This window comes from Cinclus cinclus, chromosome 7 (genome assembly GCF_963662255.1).
Source record: "Cinclus cinclus chromosome 7, bCinCin1.1, whole genome shotgun sequence".
Taxonomy (NCBI): domain Eukaryota; kingdom Metazoa; phylum Chordata; class Aves; order Passeriformes; family Cinclidae; genus Cinclus; species Cinclus cinclus.
In genome coordinates this window covers 8752307-8770727 of record NC_085052.1, presented here as the reverse complement: position 1 = coordinate 8770727, position 18421 = coordinate 8752307, and the positions used below count along the sequence as shown (strand labels likewise).

Sequence of the window (18421 nt, the reverse complement as noted above, 5' to 3'; positions counted from 1 at the left end):
GGCTTGAACGTTGCAGTTCTGTTGTGAAAACAGTTTATTTAGTAGTTAGTGCCTTGACTTTTCTGTCTTTGTACTTCTGAAAGAGGATCTCTTGCAAATGGTGAACCCTTAGCAGTCACAAAGTACTGATCCCTCTATAACATTTTCTTAATTGAAGCTTAGAAGGAAAAAAAATATGGTGTATTATTTTGAGAGTGAATGCGTAGCACCTTTGCAGTTTGCATGCCTGTCAACGGGATGTCATCCTGTAAGTGTGAATGAATGACTCTATTTCCAGTTTGAGTTTCCATTCCTATGCAAAAATAGCACCAAATGCACTATACTTCCAGAACAGATTTTTAAAAAATATATAAATCATACCGCAATAAAAAGTAATCTGTAGTAATTTCTTCATTAAAAACATTCTATATGCCCAATACCAAGTGAAAACTATGAAAAAGGGAAGACACTGCTTCAAATGACTGAATAAAATGATAAGAAATAACTTTTCGTTCTGTTCTAACTGAGCTGAACTGTATTTTGTAAGGATAATAGTTATATTTAACATTCCTCAAGTTTTCCATTGTCTGGGGTTTTTTTCCCAACCAGCATGAAGCGCTGAAGCTTTAAGCAGCCTGTCATGATGCTGATGGTTTTTTGAAGAAAATATGTGCTCCTCAGCTGTTGCAGTTACTGCAGCATTTGTGCCTTTTCAGATGACACTTCGCCAGCTTTTTTAAATTGCCTAAATCCCATGCGCACAGTGATGAGGGCTGAGATTTTTAAGGACCTTGACATATCTAAATCATGGCAGAGGCTAATTATCTCCAAAGATTTGATTCTTGGGTCTGATTCATTTAGTCTAGGAGTCTCAATGTCCTAATTATCTAACCTATTCCTTATGATAGGATTTGGGGGTTTTATTTGGATTTTTTCTGCTAACACAAATAATTGATAAAGAGTTAGCAGAATATTCTAATGCTGTGCATTAGGGTTGCATGTAAGGTAGAAAGCAATAACAAGGATTATAAATAACTGCTTGATCTGTAGAATTCTAAAATAGCCTCTTAAATTTGATTAACTGTCTTAATATATGGTTAATCATCTAAATCCTTTATAAACTATTTGTAAATGCACCCTTGACATAAAGCATTACTAGTTTGTCTGTATTTAAAAAAACATGGCAGTTCTATTGAGAAAATGGAGCAGTATTTCTGAAATATAGACAGGGTAACTGAGAAGGCAAACTTGGTCTTCCAGGTCTTGATTGTGGAAAGTCAAATACTTGCAGTTTCTAAATTTCCTTGCACAAACTTGTTGAGCAAAGGTAGTGAGGAGTAACCATGCTCTTCCTCAGAGCAAAGCAGGTAAAGGGAGGTAAACAGAAGAAGAGCTATAAAAGAGTTCAAACACAAAAATTGAATGATTTCAGAATGGTTTGGACCTCAATCGTGTGGTACAACAACAGGGTCTCCTTCCCACAAAATACTCACTCCTGCCCTTGTGCTGCATCCAGTTGCTTTCTTGTTTACATGGGCACATCTGTTTTCCTGTCAATGTCTTCCGATTGAATTGATCTACCTCTCCACCCTTCTCATTTTTCTCTTCCTTTTTTTTATCCTGGATCAATTCCTTGATCTTATTCATCACATGGACCCACAAGCTGTTGCATCAGCGCAACTGAGGTTGGCACGTTGTAACGAGATGGCAGAAGTGAACACCAGGAGAAGGAGTACAGGTGGAGGAAGGGACAGACTTGAGCATGACTCCTAAAATTAGTATTGCTGCTGTTTGCTGTGCATCTTGGAAACATGGTCTTGGCTTGAGTCAGAGTATTTAAAATATAAATTCCCCTCTAACCTTTGACCCTTAAACTTTACTTTTGCCATCTGCCAAGTGGGAATAACACTAGTTACCACAGGGATGTGAAGACTTACTAGTGGTTTTTCAACCAATTAGCACATGAAAAATAGGAAAACTGTTTTTTAGACTCCTGCATTTTGCTGAAATAATTCTCCCATGCTTTCATTTGTAGTAAAGTAGTTGTTTTCTACTGTGTTCCTTGTATCAGAAATATGTTGCTACAGTGAAGACAGGTCCCTGCTTTTGTAACCCAAGTGTCTCTATTTTTAGTTTTAAGATGTTGGCTGCATCTCTCTCTCTCTCTCTCTCTCTCTCTTTTTTATTATATGTGTATATTTATAGCTCTTGCTATTGGTAGAGAATTTCCTGCAAACAGATCTGTTTCTGTGGTGCCCTGCTCTGACATGGAGTCCCTTGTGTTCCACCAAGAGGTTGCTCCAGAATAAATGTCTGGTTGTAGGATAAGCCTGGTGAACTGTAAACTTTATATTGCCTTTAGCACATAGTAGATTTGCATGTGTGGGAGATATTAGTGACTGGGCATCTGATACTTGGCAATGTCACATCTGAAGACGTGAGTGACAGCAGAGATGCAGCCCCAGCCCCAGTGTCCTACAGAATCGCTTCCTCTTTGGATAATTACATTCTCAGCTTTCTCTGCAATTTTAACTGGGGGGTGGAAATATCTGTACTCACAAACTCATTTACAGAGGTGAGTCCTGTAACCATGCACCATTAAACAGCTGCCACAGCTCACCCAGAAGGACTTTTTGCATAATGTTCATATCTGGTTTGCATTCCGAGGTGCGCAGATCAGCAGTAACGCTACGTGGGTATCCGAAAGCAGGATTTGACCTGTACTTGGGTTCTGGTTCACATGCAGCAAGGAGCACTTGCTCAAATAGTTTCAGGGACTTCAGCAGGAATACTGGTATGTAGAATCAGGCCCCTAAGGATCTTCGGTAATGAAAGGTATCCTGTAACTGTAAGGTATTATTATGATGACTACTCTGGAGAACACAGAGGTATTGAAGTTGGCAGAATGAATTACAGAGTTAAATGTATAAGTAAACCAAGAAGTGACTGATGTTTTTTGCATAGTAATAATCTTCATAATCGCTTCATTTGCACAGTTATTTCATTTTAAACTTAAGGCACAGTTTTGAAGCACAGCTCAGTGGAGATTTTTCCTGTAATCTATAAACTTTAATGAAAGCTAATTGGAGGACAAATTTTAATCTAATTAAAATGTGGCTGCATAAAACAGAAAGGATGAATGAAGCGAAATGCTCTATGGGGCACAGTTTTCAAACAATGACTACCCTGAATACTAAGTCAAGTGAAGCTTTTGTAAAATGATGATCATGAACATTGCCAGCAACAGAACAACCTTGACAAATTGCAAGTGAACGTTTTCATGTATTTAGTTTAAAAAGTGGACATTTTACTCACAAACATGTAAGGACTTTTTAACAGAAAACAAAAAGCAACACAGTCTCATCTAAAAACAAAACAAGTAAATTAGCCAAAGGTGTACATTCCGTCCAAGTTCTCATGATCAGCAGATGCAAATGTTTGCAGTGTGCCGATGAGTTATGAGCCCTAATGAGATTTCAATGCTGAGCAAACAATAAAAATTTATGCATTGCATAGTTTTAGTGGCCTTTGGCTTCATGGTTAGTGTTACACCCTTTCAACAGCTTCAGTAATATAATATCCAGCTGGCTTTGGAGGTAAGGAAAATTTTAGGGGTGAACTGAAATTGTGAGAAATAACGTGATTGATTGCTTTGTCAGAATAATGCATTTCCACGGTATAATTGTCCATAGTAATCTTAGCCCTGGTATGGATACATAAGTTCTAGTTATGTTCAGACACAAATTTTGAAGGATTCAGGTGAAGAATGACTTTTCCAGCATTTGAGCCAGACTGTTTCCTGTGCTGGGTACATGTGCAGGGGTCTCACAAACAGCCCCTCTGACAAGAACATTCCTGTCACAGTCCGGCAAATGGGAGAATTGAGAAGCTGCACTTTCCCCAACAACTGTTGTGTCTCAAGAAAAGAAGCGGAGCACAAGCACAAAAAGAAAGGCACAATAGATATTGAAATAAATGTGTGTGGTGGAGAGTGGGGGGATGAACCAGGGAATTCAGCTGGTGCAGTGTGAGAGTGAGCTCAAATGAGTTAAATTTAAAAGTCCCATTTGTGGGTTAGGCTGTTATGCATCCAGAACCTCCACCATAATGATTGCCTGCATTACCCTACATAATATTAAAATCTTAGCGTGTGATTAATAGCAGATTCCCTGCATACGTGTCAAAACACACATCTGCAGCAAATCTGCCAGTATATTTCTGTGCTAGTTTTACTTTGGGGCCATAAAGTAATTCCTGTTTTGTGAATGAGAATAAACCTATTATGCACTAGGTTAGCTACACCCAGTTTCTTCTCTTCAGGGAAAAAGAGCTGCTTATTTGATACAGCATCTCGAATTTCAGTGTTCAGAAGTGAGTTTAAGCGTTGGCTAGATTTGCTTGAGCAAGCTGTTGGGATTTGCCTTCGCTATTTCTTAGTGCTGTATTTTCCAAAACCTTCTGTGCAAAGAGTATTGAGAAACTTCTGGACAGCAGTAAACTAGTGGACTTAATTGCAAGGTGTTTATTGCTAAATTTGTTAATGAGTCAACATGCAAAAAATATATATTTATCCCCGTTTCCTCTTAAAGTAGTAGTAAAAAATAACTTCAAAAAATCTTTTTCTTAAGCTGTTTGGTGATGCAGTTTTGCTGTTCACAAAAGCCCTTTTTCCCATCCACAAATAGCTACCTTTCACTTTGCCCCAAGGGAACTGAGCATAGCTCAAATGAAGCTTAAAAAAAATATATTTTTCCCAGTTGTAACTCAAGGCCTCTGCATATTCACACATGAACACAAAATAAAAAAGAAGATGCAGAAGCATTCCTCCAGTCTGCCCTCTGAAAATTCCTGTTAACCTGTTTTGCTCCCCAAAAAGAAAATAGAACCCCACAAAAACAACTTAAAGGACAAGAAAACATTAGGAAAGCAACATCTGTTTTGCATTCTTGGCATCAAGTCTGTCCTTGCAACACGGGGTCTGACACAGATGTACAGGGTTATGACACCACCGAGTACTGCTTGATTTTAAATGGTGTAACAGAGCAGAATCGGGGCACTGAGCTCTTACAACTCTGTGCAGAGCTGTGGCGCTTGATCTCCTTTGCAGATGTGGGACTCAAACCCCACTGAAGTTTTAGGCATCTTTCCATTGATTGATGCAGACTGTGAAGCAAGTCATATTCCTCCTCCAACCATTTAGAATTTATTATTGAGTGTACTTTCTCATCGTGTGTGTTTTTTGCTGTCTGTAAAATCTCATTGCCCAGGTGTGTTGCAGTCAGCTGCATTACACACAGCCACGTTCAGAGAACCTTCCAAATGATGCTACATAATTAACCTCTGCAGTTTTTAAGTAAAAAAAATTAAGTAGTAGCAAGGAGAGAGACATTTAAAGGTACTCAGAAAGACAAAAAGGGCTCTGATTTAACTGAAGAGAGTCAATAATAATGTACATTTGGGAAGCCAGAGTTGCCACAAGAGCAGCTGTCTCACCATGGCTACTGGGATGGCACAGAGAGAGCACATCTTTCCCTGTTGGGTTGCCATTTGGTAGCAAAGTTAACTCACCTCACCCCTGGCATGGCCGCAGGTCCCCGTGGAGCTGTGCCAGGTGGCAGTGCCACCGTGCAGTGTTTTCACCTGCCACTAGATGTCTGTGTGGGCTCTGAAACCTTCTCGAGGGGGTGATGCCCCTGGCAGACACGACAGGCAAAACTGGAGCACAGGCTGTGAGGAAGCCTTTAAGTTTGCGTTTATAATTGTAACAGCATTACTTTAATAAGGCCTATGTTTAAAGCAATTTGTGCCGTCTAAAACTAATTCCAGCCTTTCTCATTTGAGGCAGATAAGGAAAAGTTGTTTTTCCTGGTCCACATCTGTTGAAGACAAACTGTTTTCTTTCTGTTCATGTGAAAAACTGGAATGTATCTTAATGTTGTGAAAGTTTTGGAGGAAGTTGCTGAGATGTAAAGTAGTTTTGTCTTATTTTATTCTGAAATGATGGAATACCAAAATATAGAATATCTTTTCATAAGTGAATTGTTGAGACACACACATCAGCACATTTGGGCTCACGGAGGAAGGTAACGCATCAGATGTCAAGTTCAGTATATTAAAGGAAAAAAAACCAAACAAACAAAAAAGCCTCTGGACCTGGGCATAGAAATCTATTTCCCAATTCTGTTTCTCAACAGCCCACTGGCTGGCCAGGTCAGCTGCACCTGTGACCAGCTCTTCTGCAGATATCTCCTGACAAAAATGCAAAAGTAATCAGCATATGTTTGACTTTCATTTATCTCTGTCACCCAGGAATAAGATACATATAGTATCAGAACAATGAAAGGTACATTCTGATATTATTTTCAAGTTTTTTTGTCTAGACAGAGAGGAGCAACCACTTCTATCTCTGTGGAACAAACAGCCCCACTCCACACATTCACATCCTAGGCTGAAGGCCAGAGGGAAGTAGTAGGCTGTCTATATTTAAAAAAAAAAAAAGTTTAAAACCACCACCCACTCATCAGGTGACTGGAGACTGTGGTTGTAAAATATGCTGCAGGCAGAAGTTCTGAAAAATCCCAGAAAGTGTTGAAAACATCTCTAAATAAGGTATTTTTCTCCTGCACCTTTCTTGCTAAAGGTCCCAATTGCTGCCAAGAAAGCTAGTGAGAATGTTAGCTGCCAAATAAAAAATTTATGATAGTGTTTGGCAACGGATTGTATCACTGCTTGTTTTATACATTTCCACAAGTCTCTTGGAGGGCTGTTGGACACATACAGCTCAGTGATCACTGTGCTTTATCTGTTCTTTACTATATTAAAAAAGCAAGTTCCAATAAAGTATAATTTAAACAATAGATTTTTTTTTATTTTAATAGCCTCCTATAAGCACTTGCTATGGTGAGAATATAATTTCTAAGCAACATTTCACAAATGTTCCCCAAAAAATTCCATTTTAAAATTCTTTTAAAAGCCCTTTACCTGACAAAGTTACTTGTACATAGTAAAAATACTTGAATTTTTCAATTAAAAATGTATTGCTTCTGGAATTGTGCTTGTTATATGTAGGAGTCTCAGCCAATAAATCATCTGTTAAAACATAAAGAAGTCCTTTCAGTCAAAGTTGTGTCTGCCATTTATGTTTCAAAACCCAAGAAAATAATGTGTTCGTATGGCATTGCTCACCAATATCAATTAGGTTTTTGGCTCTATCATTAAATTAATGTTGGGGGAGAAAATTGTTCCAGTGGATTTAGCAGAAAAAAATATATTTTTGAATACAGAGTTATAACCACACTGACAATAATCATTAAACTGACCGATGCTGAAGCAGCACCCTTAAAAATATTTTCCTCCACTGAGGAAACAAAATGGTCTGTCTCAGTCTTCTCAAACCCGTTATGGGATTAGGATTCCAGCTGATAATTAGTGCTGTTTAACACAGGTCTCATTTCTCAGAAATCTCAAAGCCTGAGCAGTTTACTTTTTCTCATGATCATGCTGCTGGAGGTGGGAGCTCTGGAGCATGGAGCTGTACCTCCCTGCACCATTTTGTCAGGAGACAAAGAGCCTCCTCTTCTCCCTGGTGGCCAGGAGGTGGTGGGACACGGCTCTGGCTTGCTGTCCCCTTCCAAGGGGACAACCAGAGCCATCCCCAAGCTGCCCCAGGGCCCCACAGCTCTGTGCTGTTCTTATGCCTTCGTGGCACAGCAAATACTCATGGACAGCACTACAGATGCTGAACGCCTTGTGTATGCTTGTGTATTTCATGGTATTTGATATAAAGTACTCAAGACAGACCAGCATTAAGAGGATTATTTCAGACAGCATTAGGAGTTAATTTACAGAAGATTAGCTCTAAATCAGGCAGATATCATAAGCAAATTAGCATCAGTTGTAAGAGATTCAGAATCAAAATGTGTGGTGGTTTTAGGTTTTCCCTGCATGCGCTTAGTGGAAGAGTAGTATCTTTATTAGTTTCTCACACTAAGGTGTTACGTCTCAAATAGTGAAGAGCAGGTATACTTTTTTTTTTTCTGCATGCGCACTATTTATTATGATGCTGTTTATTGGCAGTGAAACTGCTTAGCTCCAAATACCCTTCCTCTGCTGAATATTTTATATTTCATGCCATTTCTTCATTGAGTAATGTTTTGTTTGGCCTTAGAAATGGTGTCTCCATGATGTGTTACAATATTTTAAATAGGTAATATGCAGCTTTACTTCAGAGTAACATAGTTAACCCTTTTTTTTTTCTGTTAAAATGAGTCACATTCTAATGCCAACTCATAAAAATAAAGGAGTGTATAAAATGCTACATACCAGAGTGAAGATTATAGGTACTTAAAAATAGCTTCCTTAATATTTAAGCTTGTAAATTATAAATTTGTTTTATTTCCACAGCAGTGATGGTTAATTTGTATTAAAAACCAGATTCTGCTCTTCAATCAGTTTTCCAGACATATTTTTCTGGCTGCAGACAGACAGGCGTGAGCACCTATCCCATCCCTTCTTAGTATGGCACTTTTGGGAACACTTGCCCAATTAGTGGAGAAGATGATTAAATGGATTGGGCCACAGTATTAAAGCCTGTGCCCTGAGTTGTCCTGGGGATTCTGAAAGTCTTGAAGTCTACAAATGGGATTTCTGTCTTTGGAGAAATTTGTGTTCTATTGTCCAAAAGATTAAACTGCTTAGTCTTCAGTGTGCTCCTGAACACTTGGGGTTTTAGTGGAGGAGGAAAGTCTGGGTGGTTCTTTTTATGATTTTTCCCCCTCTTGATGGACCAAATTCCTCTTGACAAGGTTGGCCTGAGGTCGTGAATGTCTCCCTGCCTTCACTGAGACAGGAATCTCTGTGCCTTCCTGGAGGTCGTGAAGACTTACACCCACCCTAAGCCAGTTGTGCCTGCAGGTCCCCCTGGTTGCAAGACCTGCACGGGGCTCTTGCACTGTGACTTTGTGCCCTGTGGTTTTACCCAATATTTGGAGCCTTGACGTGGTTGTTAATCCGAGGTGTCTGAGGTCATGACAAAGTAGAGGCTCCTCTGCTCCCCTAATGGAAATACTGTAACATGCTGAAAAGAAAATACTTTCATAGTGGCAAGTATCTCCTGACAACTAATTTGATAGTTCTCTATCAGGTAAACCATTTGTGAATACATCGATTCTTTTTATTTTTCACTGTTCTGTCTTCACTGTTCCCAGGTTTTCTCTGAACCGGTTGGGCAAAAATTGATTTTTATTTGTTCCACTGGCCTTGTGGAAAATTAGCTTATGAACTGGTTTTTATAGGAATACTCAAAGCACAGAAAAGGTTGGAAAATAAGCCTATAGCAGTCAAAATTGTTGTCTGAAATGTCTTCAGACTGGAAGGCTGAATTTATTGCTCAAAACAAGTACTAGCATTGTGGAGGTGTGCAGTCCTGCTCATTATCACTGGAAAAGGGGGAACCAAAAAGCACAGTAAAAAATTAAATTTTAATAATGCTACTGATATTTTCTAAATCCTTCTTGACAGAAAGATTCTCATTATTTTTATCTGTCTCAGAGTAGGCTCTTTTAATGCCATCTCACAAATGGCCTTAGCCATGATTGTTTTCCTCTCTTTTATAGCATTTGAAAAAAAAAGAAGAATATATACCAAAAAAAATTCTATTCCATCATTCAAGAAGTGCCATGAAATGGTAACATTTTGGATAGCACATCTTCAGGAGCAATTGCTGTGGATGCCTTCAGGTTTTTATAAAAGAGGTCAACATTGTTAAGACAATTGCAGGAAACTTGCCATACAAAAAGATGCCCAGTCAAATATGGTGTAATAAGAAGAAAATAATGCAAGGAGAGTGTGTGTGTCCAGTCTCCAGCTTTGTCACACCTAAAACCTTAGATTAGTCATTAATTAAATTGAGGCACAGTGAAAGACATTAGATCCTTTCATCTGTTTTAGATATATCTTTTAGTGGCTTCTAATGATTATGGAAGTTGATAAGATGCAGACTTTTGACATTTTTGTTTTCTTTAAATTGCACAGAATGTAAATTTAACTATATTTATCATAAAAGCCAATATGAGATCATGTACGTTCTTGTCATTTTATAGCTTGCATACATTTCTTCTGCTGGAGAAATAATTGCTTTAGCTTTGAGTGCTGACGAGGGGGTTGGGGCTTTTTTTTCCTATTAACTGTTTGGGGACCAGGGTTTCATGTAGCCAGCATGCTGAAGAATGCCACTGCACTGACAGCTGGGCTATCCACCCTCCCTCAGAGCTCTTGCTAAAGCTCTTGTAATGTTTCCTAAGGCCTATGGTTCTTAGTCATGCTCAGGTGACTAAATGTGTGATTTGTTCTTCTTGATACTTCAGTACCCTGAGAAAGGCTGGTTGGTGATTAAGGCAACCTTGACTCCTTCCTCTTGCAGTTGCCACTGTGCATGTGACCGTCATTTAGGCTTGCCAGAAGGATCTGGTGTTGCCTGTGCTTTGCATTAAATGAGTTAGTCCCTCTCCCGTTTTGCTTGGTGAGTTTCCATGGCCCCAGAAGCCCCACTGTGCCTCCTAGTGACAGTCCTAACCTGATTGATTCCCTCTGTGGGAGGAGTGGACATGGAGATGGGAGAAGCTGAAGCTGCATCAAAACCGTGTAGAGAAAAGGTCCATGTCAGGGTCTCTCAGGAGTGGAAGGATACTTTTCTTCCTTCAGAAATGCCTTCCCATGTGTTTTAGAAATAAGCAATGAATAAAATCTGGCTAGTACAAGATTTTCAGCATCCTTCCATTTTGTGTTTTGACCTTTAGTCCCACACGTATGAGGTCCTCGATCAGGCTTTCCCTGTTACCACATCTGATTTCCAACCATTCCTGTAGATCTCTCTCCTTCCTAGGCCAGTCAGTCTCCTCTCACTCCCCTAGACACACCCCACTGAACATCTGGGTACAACTTTCACTGCCTGAGACTGCCAGCTCCTTGAGAGAAGGCTCATGCAAGCTATGATAACTCTGATGGCTACCAAATACCATTATACTCCAGTGCTGTTCATTTGGAATGTGCTGCAAGATTTCTATTATGAATTAAATATCTCCATAAGTATTTTAGCTATCAGATAATATGAAAATAATTTTTAGTTTTAATCTTTTTGATGAGATTGTCAGAAGACAATGCAGCAAAGTAAAAGCATGGTTGAGTCAAGGAAGGCCAATGTGTTTCAGCAGGCAATCAGCCAAGAGAAGGATATTCTTTCTTTTAATCCTCCAGAAAAAATTGTCAAAGGAAAAGAATATTTGTTTCTGGTCAAAACTTAATGTGCAAATATAGGATCCATTACAAGGAGATGATGGATCAAGATCTTTACTGGCTCATTATTAATTAGCATCTTCTGCCTCACTGGTGAGTTTCATCTCTGCAATATTTCTGATTAATGGGAGATTACACACACTTTACAATATGCTAACGCCTTTCTATGTGATTTTGCCTTCAGAGCTAGCAAGCTGTCTTACTTGGGCCTCATGTTCAAGTTTTTAGAGGTATTCATTCCTATGCTGTAGGCACCTAACCTAGCCAGGTAACCTATCTGACCAGCACTCCTGGGGTGCATATATGGCCAGGAGAAGGAGAGGGCAGTTCAGAGCAGGATTTGAGCTTATATACAGGGAGCTGAGAGAGATTAGCTAGATATAATTTAGATGTTTAAAGTGGGATAGTGTGACTACTTCCCTGCACCTGTTATTACATGACTCATTCTTTCATTCAGGGCCCAGGTGGAAACACATTGATGTGGTTTGAGTGTAATATTATAACTAGAGATTGGTATCCATGTCATTACAAGTAGACAGCCTCAGTCCTTAAGACTGAACTTTAAAGCTAGAGGACATAGCACTGCACAATTGCACAGCCCTATCAGCAAAATCTTAGGCACCCTGTATGGCCTGGCTCTTTCAATAAACCCTGCTAGAAATCAGCTAGAAAATGCCCATCCTTTCTTATTCGCCAGCCCTCCAATTTTGAGGGTTTCATTTTGTTATCTGCTCAATTTTCAGCAATTTTTAATGGATTTTCCCAACTTCTTACAAAGAGGCACCTTTGGGAAGGAATTCAGAGAACTTGAAAGAGGCTTCTGCTGAGAACAGTCTGCAGACTGAAGGTGGACCTCAGGAAGTGTAGCCTTTTTGTCCCCAGTAAGCCATGGGGAGTCCCATCCCCTCTCCACCACCCCCAAAGCCTCTTCACATGTAAATATACAATGTCAATTAAAATGCAATTAGGTCTTCTGCTTGAGAACATAAAGACTTGGACTTACTTTCAGAGTTTGTTGTGGGGAAGAGGAAAAAAACTTGAGTGTTTTCCAAATTCCTCACTTTTTCCATGGTCACCTAGAAGAAGGCCAAGGAGTCATGCAAGTTCTGCAGATATTTTTTTCACTGGTATTTCTGTTTGCTAATTTCAGTTGTTGATGATGAAAAATGTCTAAAGTCAGATGCTTCTAGCCAGCTGTAATTTTGCTAGGCAGGGTTCTCTTACTCTTTTACTACAGTGGGTTGCCATGTCTTTATGTTTTTGCCACAGCCTGTCTCTTCTTTTCAGTTGCTTTTATTTAAGAAAAGCATTCTTAAACTCGAAGATGGGAATGATTGAACAGCCCCCAGATACCCTGAACTTGAGATTTATCATTATGTATTTAAGGCTTTGCTTTACCAATTGTCACATCTTACTCCCCTGTGTGGGGTTTAGTGCTTCCATTGCAACAAGGATGTCCTTATATACAGTAATAATTGTGTCTGTCCAGAAGCTATGTGAGTGTAGCTATATTGCTTTAAATGCACATTTAATTTTCCCTGGTATGTTTTTCGCCTGTGTGACTAGACCCACACTTGGTGTTTGTTTGAATCTGCTGATTTGCACATGAATATTGGATACTTAAAAAACACTTGCCACTGATTTGCATGCACCTATTTTCTTTCATGTTAGCAAAAACTGCCAATCAGAAATAAAAGGGTACGAAAAATGCAGTAGCCAAGTATTCAAAGTGACCATTTAAGATGTGATTTTGTGTGCAGAGAACAAGCCTTTCTGTCCAGTGAACTGATAGGAATCACTTCTAGTTAAATCAGAAATACATATTACAGTGAAACACTGTTGGACAGTGCTCTGTCATCAATCAGTCTGTGTTCTTGAGGACACTATTTTTCAAGATGCCTCCTTTAAGAATAAAGATCTGTGTTGTAATGAATGTGCTCTAACTGATCCCCCAAGCCATTTGTTTGGTTTTGGGTTTTTTTTATTTGTATCAGTGTCAGAGTTGAGCTTCTGTAGGAAATTTTTGCAGTATTTTATTTGTAGTCCTCAAGTTAAGGACACACTCTTTATGCACCCAGAGTCTGCACTGGTTCGTTTATATCCTGCATTTTGTTAACATGTTACCGTGATTGCTAATTTTCATGACAATTGTTATTGTACCATCAGTGCTTAATAGCAAGGCATCATTATTCAATGCTGGTCAATCAGGCACTAAGACATGTGCAAGACATCAGGCTGAACCCATATAGATGTCGTGCACTCCCCTGCTAATGAATGCAGTTTTATAAAAAGGTTTAAACACGGTTGGCATCCTTAATGTAAGGTTTGCAAAAGCTTATTGGGGAACTGCTTTGTGTTTATACGGAGCAGAGCTAAACATGGCACAAACAGAGTTAGACCCATTGTGTGAGTGTGTGTGTGAAGCTACGGACAGGCGCGAATCCTTTGGGGGTTTGAAATGTGGAAGGGCAGCACCATTTCTGCCAGGGCAGGAGTGAGTGGAACAGCTTTTCGAGGAACATCAGTGTTTGGTAGTGCACGTGGGACCTGTTCTACAGAGCGTTGGTTGCCTTGTGCAGCAGGGAGGTGATCCTCAAAAGCTGATGGTGTCCTGAATTTGGCACTGGGTGGAGGCACCCTCCAGCACAGCAGTGGTTGGAGATTAGGCCAGCTATGACCAGAAGCCAGGACAAAGGGTCAGGCATCTGGAAAGGTGGAGCAGAAGGAAACTCAAGAGGAGCAGGGTATGCTTTCTGCATTGTTAGTCCAGAGTGCTCTTCCAGTGCATCAGTAAGCATCACCCTTGCGTCTGCTTTACTTGCTGCTTCTGTGCGGTTTTGCACCAAATATTTAGGGCTGCTGTCCATAATAAACTAGATGGAGCTTGGTTTAAAAGCACAGATTTTTCATCTCTTCTAACTCAAAGTAGAATGAGCCCTTGTGCTCCTAGAGGCTCGAGTATGAAAGGAACAGTAGACATTGGTTGTTAATGAGCTCCCGTGCAGGGCTCCAGCAGAACTTGGTGTGAATTCAGTGCCTAAGCTGCATCAACTAAATGGTTAATTCATCTCATATCAACAGCACTGTGATTCATAATGTAAACTTGAGGAATCCTTGATGTTTCAGTCACACATTCCTCTTAATTTGGCCATGCATTCTTTTAAAGCTACAGTGTGCTAACTTAATAAAATGCAGCATGCAAATGCACAAGTTTTTGCCTTCAGGCATTTTAGCCATGGATGTTTCAATGGGTGTCTTCTTTCAAGTATATATTCTTTCCTAAATTATTTACTCTGTAAACATGCTTTGCATTTTCAAAGGAAAAGCTGGGCTTCCTCATTCACCAGAATTTTTTGAATTTAAGGTGTAATAGAGATAAAAGACTATCATCTGCTTCTTGTGAGCATGTTAGCCTTTGGGATTTTTTTTTTGTAGCGAGTGTTAGGCCCCATTTTCTTCTCCTTTGGTATTATCACTCCCTCCCCCACTTAAATTCCTTGATGCTTTGCCTAGAGCAATACCCACTGGCAGTGTCTGGCTGTGACAGTACTATAGGCTTCCCTACAGATGGGTCCTGCCAATGCCAACCATTGTTCTACAACTGTGAGCTGGCTTGACTGTCTTGGATCACTCAAAGCCCCCTTTCCTCTTCGTTTTTTCTTTACTCTGAAGGGTCTTCCTTGCCTGTTGACTTTGAGATCTGAAATGAGCTGACACCCAGAACTTGTGTTCTCTGTCTTAGCAGCAGCTCCCAGACTCAGATTTCAACAGGCACCACTGAGTCCTCCTTGAGATTGTCCTGCTGCTGCCAAACAGCTCTGTCATTCTCCTGTCAGCCCCATCCTTTGGGCGGTATGCAGTTAGTTTAATTTTACTTGCTCACTAGAAAGAAAAACAGTAAAACTCAATGTTATTCTTTTTTAAAAGATATAAAATTAATCTTTAACTGTGGGCTTGAATATTAAAAGTATATAATGCTTCAGTGTAGGAATCTGTTGATAACATCAATCCTATTTCATGATTAATTTGTTCCTTTTAATATGATATTCTTTTGCTGCACTGTGCAGACTAATTCTGATTCCTAGAAATTGAACTTTGATATATATTTCCTAGATTCACACTGTAAATGAACCTTCAATTAGCAGATACAGGTGATGGCTTGCCTCACTCAGTGTTTTCTTGAAAAGGGTTTTAAAGACATGGACACTGATTAAATAATCTTGCAATCAGGTGTGTACTGACAGGGTATTAAAAATAAAGCATTTGGGGGACTTGATGCATCTTTTTTATTTTTCTTTAGTTTTGCTTGTCAGACGATGCAATGATTCTTTTCGGTGGGCCAGAGATAGGAGGAGTTGATTTAAACACTCAGTATGTTATGTGTGCCTTTGCCTAACTATGTGTTAGATTAAGCGAGTTTCACTCACAGTTAATCCTTTGTAAATTAGCATTATGGATGCCTTGGGGCCCACATCCCACAAATAAAATGGTTGTCAAGCCAGCTGCACTGTGTATTACTTAAGGCTGAATGTTTTAAGAGTTTTCATGCTTTTAATCTATTTCACTGCTGAGTTTCAATTTTGCTGAGTGTCCTTTCAGGAGTGATGAGGGCGAGTGAGTAAATATATATTCTAGTTTTCATGCATTTGCCTGGGCAAATCGTTTGTTATCAGGTGTTTGGCAGAGAATGTCACACCCCGCCACAAAAGAGAAGCTTGTAAGTTCAGGTGTTAAATTGAAGTGCAAACCAACAGGAACCAAAAGCCCTTAATTAGCTTTATTTTGTTAGCCTGCTACACTTTTTCTTTTTTTTTTTTAGGGAAAAAAAAGAGTGAGAAACATCCCTCCCTTCTCCTCATCCTTTTGGCAGAGTAAATATTGCCTGTTAAGTTTGAATTAGCTGTCATCGAGTAAGAATTAATGCTGTGGTTGAGCCTTTCTAGTGAGGAAGGGAAAAATAAACGAGACAGATCTTAGTTCAGCTTTAAGTGATAAATGAGGACAAAGCAGCCCATTCATCTCCTGCTAGGAAAGTGGACACAAACACTAAAGCAGTTTTGCGGAAGACGTGTCAGCAAATGTGATCATTTTGTAACCTGTCAGGAGGATAGAGAGCTAGTCCTTTTAGAGTGTCACAGGGGAGGGTGTCTGTCTGATGTGACAGTTTTCATCCATCCATTTACTGCTTTTCCTTTAGGTGGGGGGTAAGCAAGGAGAGAGCTGGAGTTGGTTAAAACTGCATTTTTCTTTACACTTTCCAGTATAATTTATATGTATATCCACCCACATCCAAATGAAAAACATTTACCAAGAAAAACTCCCCTCTGCTCTTTGGAGTTTCTTCTCTCTTTCACTGTGTGAAATATGCTCATTTTAACACATTAAACTCCCCGTCTTCAAATTGTACTTGGTTTGATGTTTCACAAAACACAGTTTTACCTCTTCTTACCATTGTTTGGTTCCTGACGACTTGGTTTTGTTTTGTTTCCAGAAGCCTGAGAAAGAAAAATCTGTAACTTGGGGTGCTTTTATTGCATTTGGTTGTTGGGATTTTTTTGCTATACCTCTCCAATTCCGATGAAAAGCTTTATGTACAAGTATGTTTTACAAAAGTCCCTATTTGTGAAGAGCTTGTGAAAATATTCTTCCTTCTCTGTAAAAATGGAATAACAGTCAATCAATTCTTACAATCCAAAATCCTCCTGTAAAATGCCTCAAATTCTACTGTTTCTTGATTTAGTAATTTTAATTGACCTATTAATTTTAGGAAAAATCTGAAGTGATGTGATGCCTGATTTTAGAAGCAGGAATTTCTCCCAGTAAATTATTGAAAAATATTAGCACTTACTACTTCTGGCATCTTTTTATTTTCACTAATCTCCATTTTTTTCATACTGCATAGAAATGTAACATTGCCTATTACCATAAGTAAAGGTATGCTACAGAGACAAGAGATGCTTTTACAACATAAGCTTCACAGTTTGACACTTGCTTCTTTATATCATCCTTTTCTTCAAAACTATCTTTTGTACTTTTCCCTTGGTACTTTAGTACAAGTGAGTATCTCATTGACATGTGTTTCCTTGAAATCTTGTTCCTTAATAGTAAAATCCCTTGAAAATTAATAAATTGTTTCTTTTCAGATTAAAACCACTGTGAAGATTTCAGAATCGTTTTAAAAAATATAATGATATTTACTATTACAGACCACCCTGCTTGGATTCCACTGATTGAGCGCTATTTTTTTTCATTTGTTCTAAGAAGGTTAATAAATTGGAACTCAATTTATTTAATTTATTCTAGTTTGTATATAAATGTATGCATAATTCAGAAAAGTCTACTTTTTTCTTGAATAAAAAAGTTGAATTTAAGAGCTACATAAAGATATGGTTGGAAGCACTGGAAATTGGGAGAAGTAAAAAATAATCAAGATACACAGAAAGGTAGAGGGAATACTGAATTTGTGAGCACAGTCTTTTTTCCAGTCTTTTTGTGCACCTCATTTTATAATTTTTATGTATATTCTGCTCTTTTGATTTATTTAGTTTTATTCACTACAGTTTTTTTGTCTCTTCTGCTTTTTTCCAGGATCATCCAAAACCGGATTTTGATCGTTGTTCTGGCAGTCATCATCATCTTCACCACCATGATGGCTATTTATTTTTCTGTCAGGGGACGCTGATATCTTTGTTCTTCACTAAACAGCAACAAACTGCTTGTTCTGAGTAATTAAGACAAAGTGGTCACATGAATCATTCTCTTGCACTGACAGAGTCTCCCTCTCTTTTCCACTCTTCAACTCAGGTGCAAGTGGTGTAAAATATTTTGTATTATTGATGGCATAGTTGATGGCATAGTTGGTGGCATGTGGGACTATTTTTTTCTTACATATTTGTCCTTAACTGAGTGTTTTCAGGGTCTTAATATTTGTTGGAGTGAAGGCTTGTTCTGGTATAAAAAAGACAATATGTATCAAATTCACCCACAGACAATTAGCCTGTAAGTTGCCAGAGTTTCATGAGGGAAGAGGGGTCTTTGCACTTTTCTTGTGCTGTGCAGGATGTATGAATATCAAGCAGTATCTGACCTTCTGTGATTTAAAATATAAGTAAAGCAGAGACCAAATGATGTAGAAAGTGAACCTGTCTCC

General features: G+C 39.0%; 1 protein-coding gene across 3 annotated transcripts in view; it reads left to right on the top strand.

Annotated features, from left to right (window-relative positions):
* VTI1A (vesicle transport through interaction with t-SNAREs 1A) overlaps positions 1-17974 on the top strand; it is a 257024-nt gene extending 239050 nt beyond the window's left edge. For all 3 annotated transcript variants that reach the window (XM_062496219.1, XM_062496220.1, XM_062496218.1), the window contains one exon: positions 17860-17974. In XM_062496219.1, the coding sequence (XP_062352203.1) occupies positions 17860-17953 (94 nt within the window). In that variant the 3' untranslated portion in view covers positions 17954-17974. The remainder of the gene's footprint in view (positions 1-17859) is intronic.
* Positions 17975-18421: the final 447 nt, after the last annotated feature.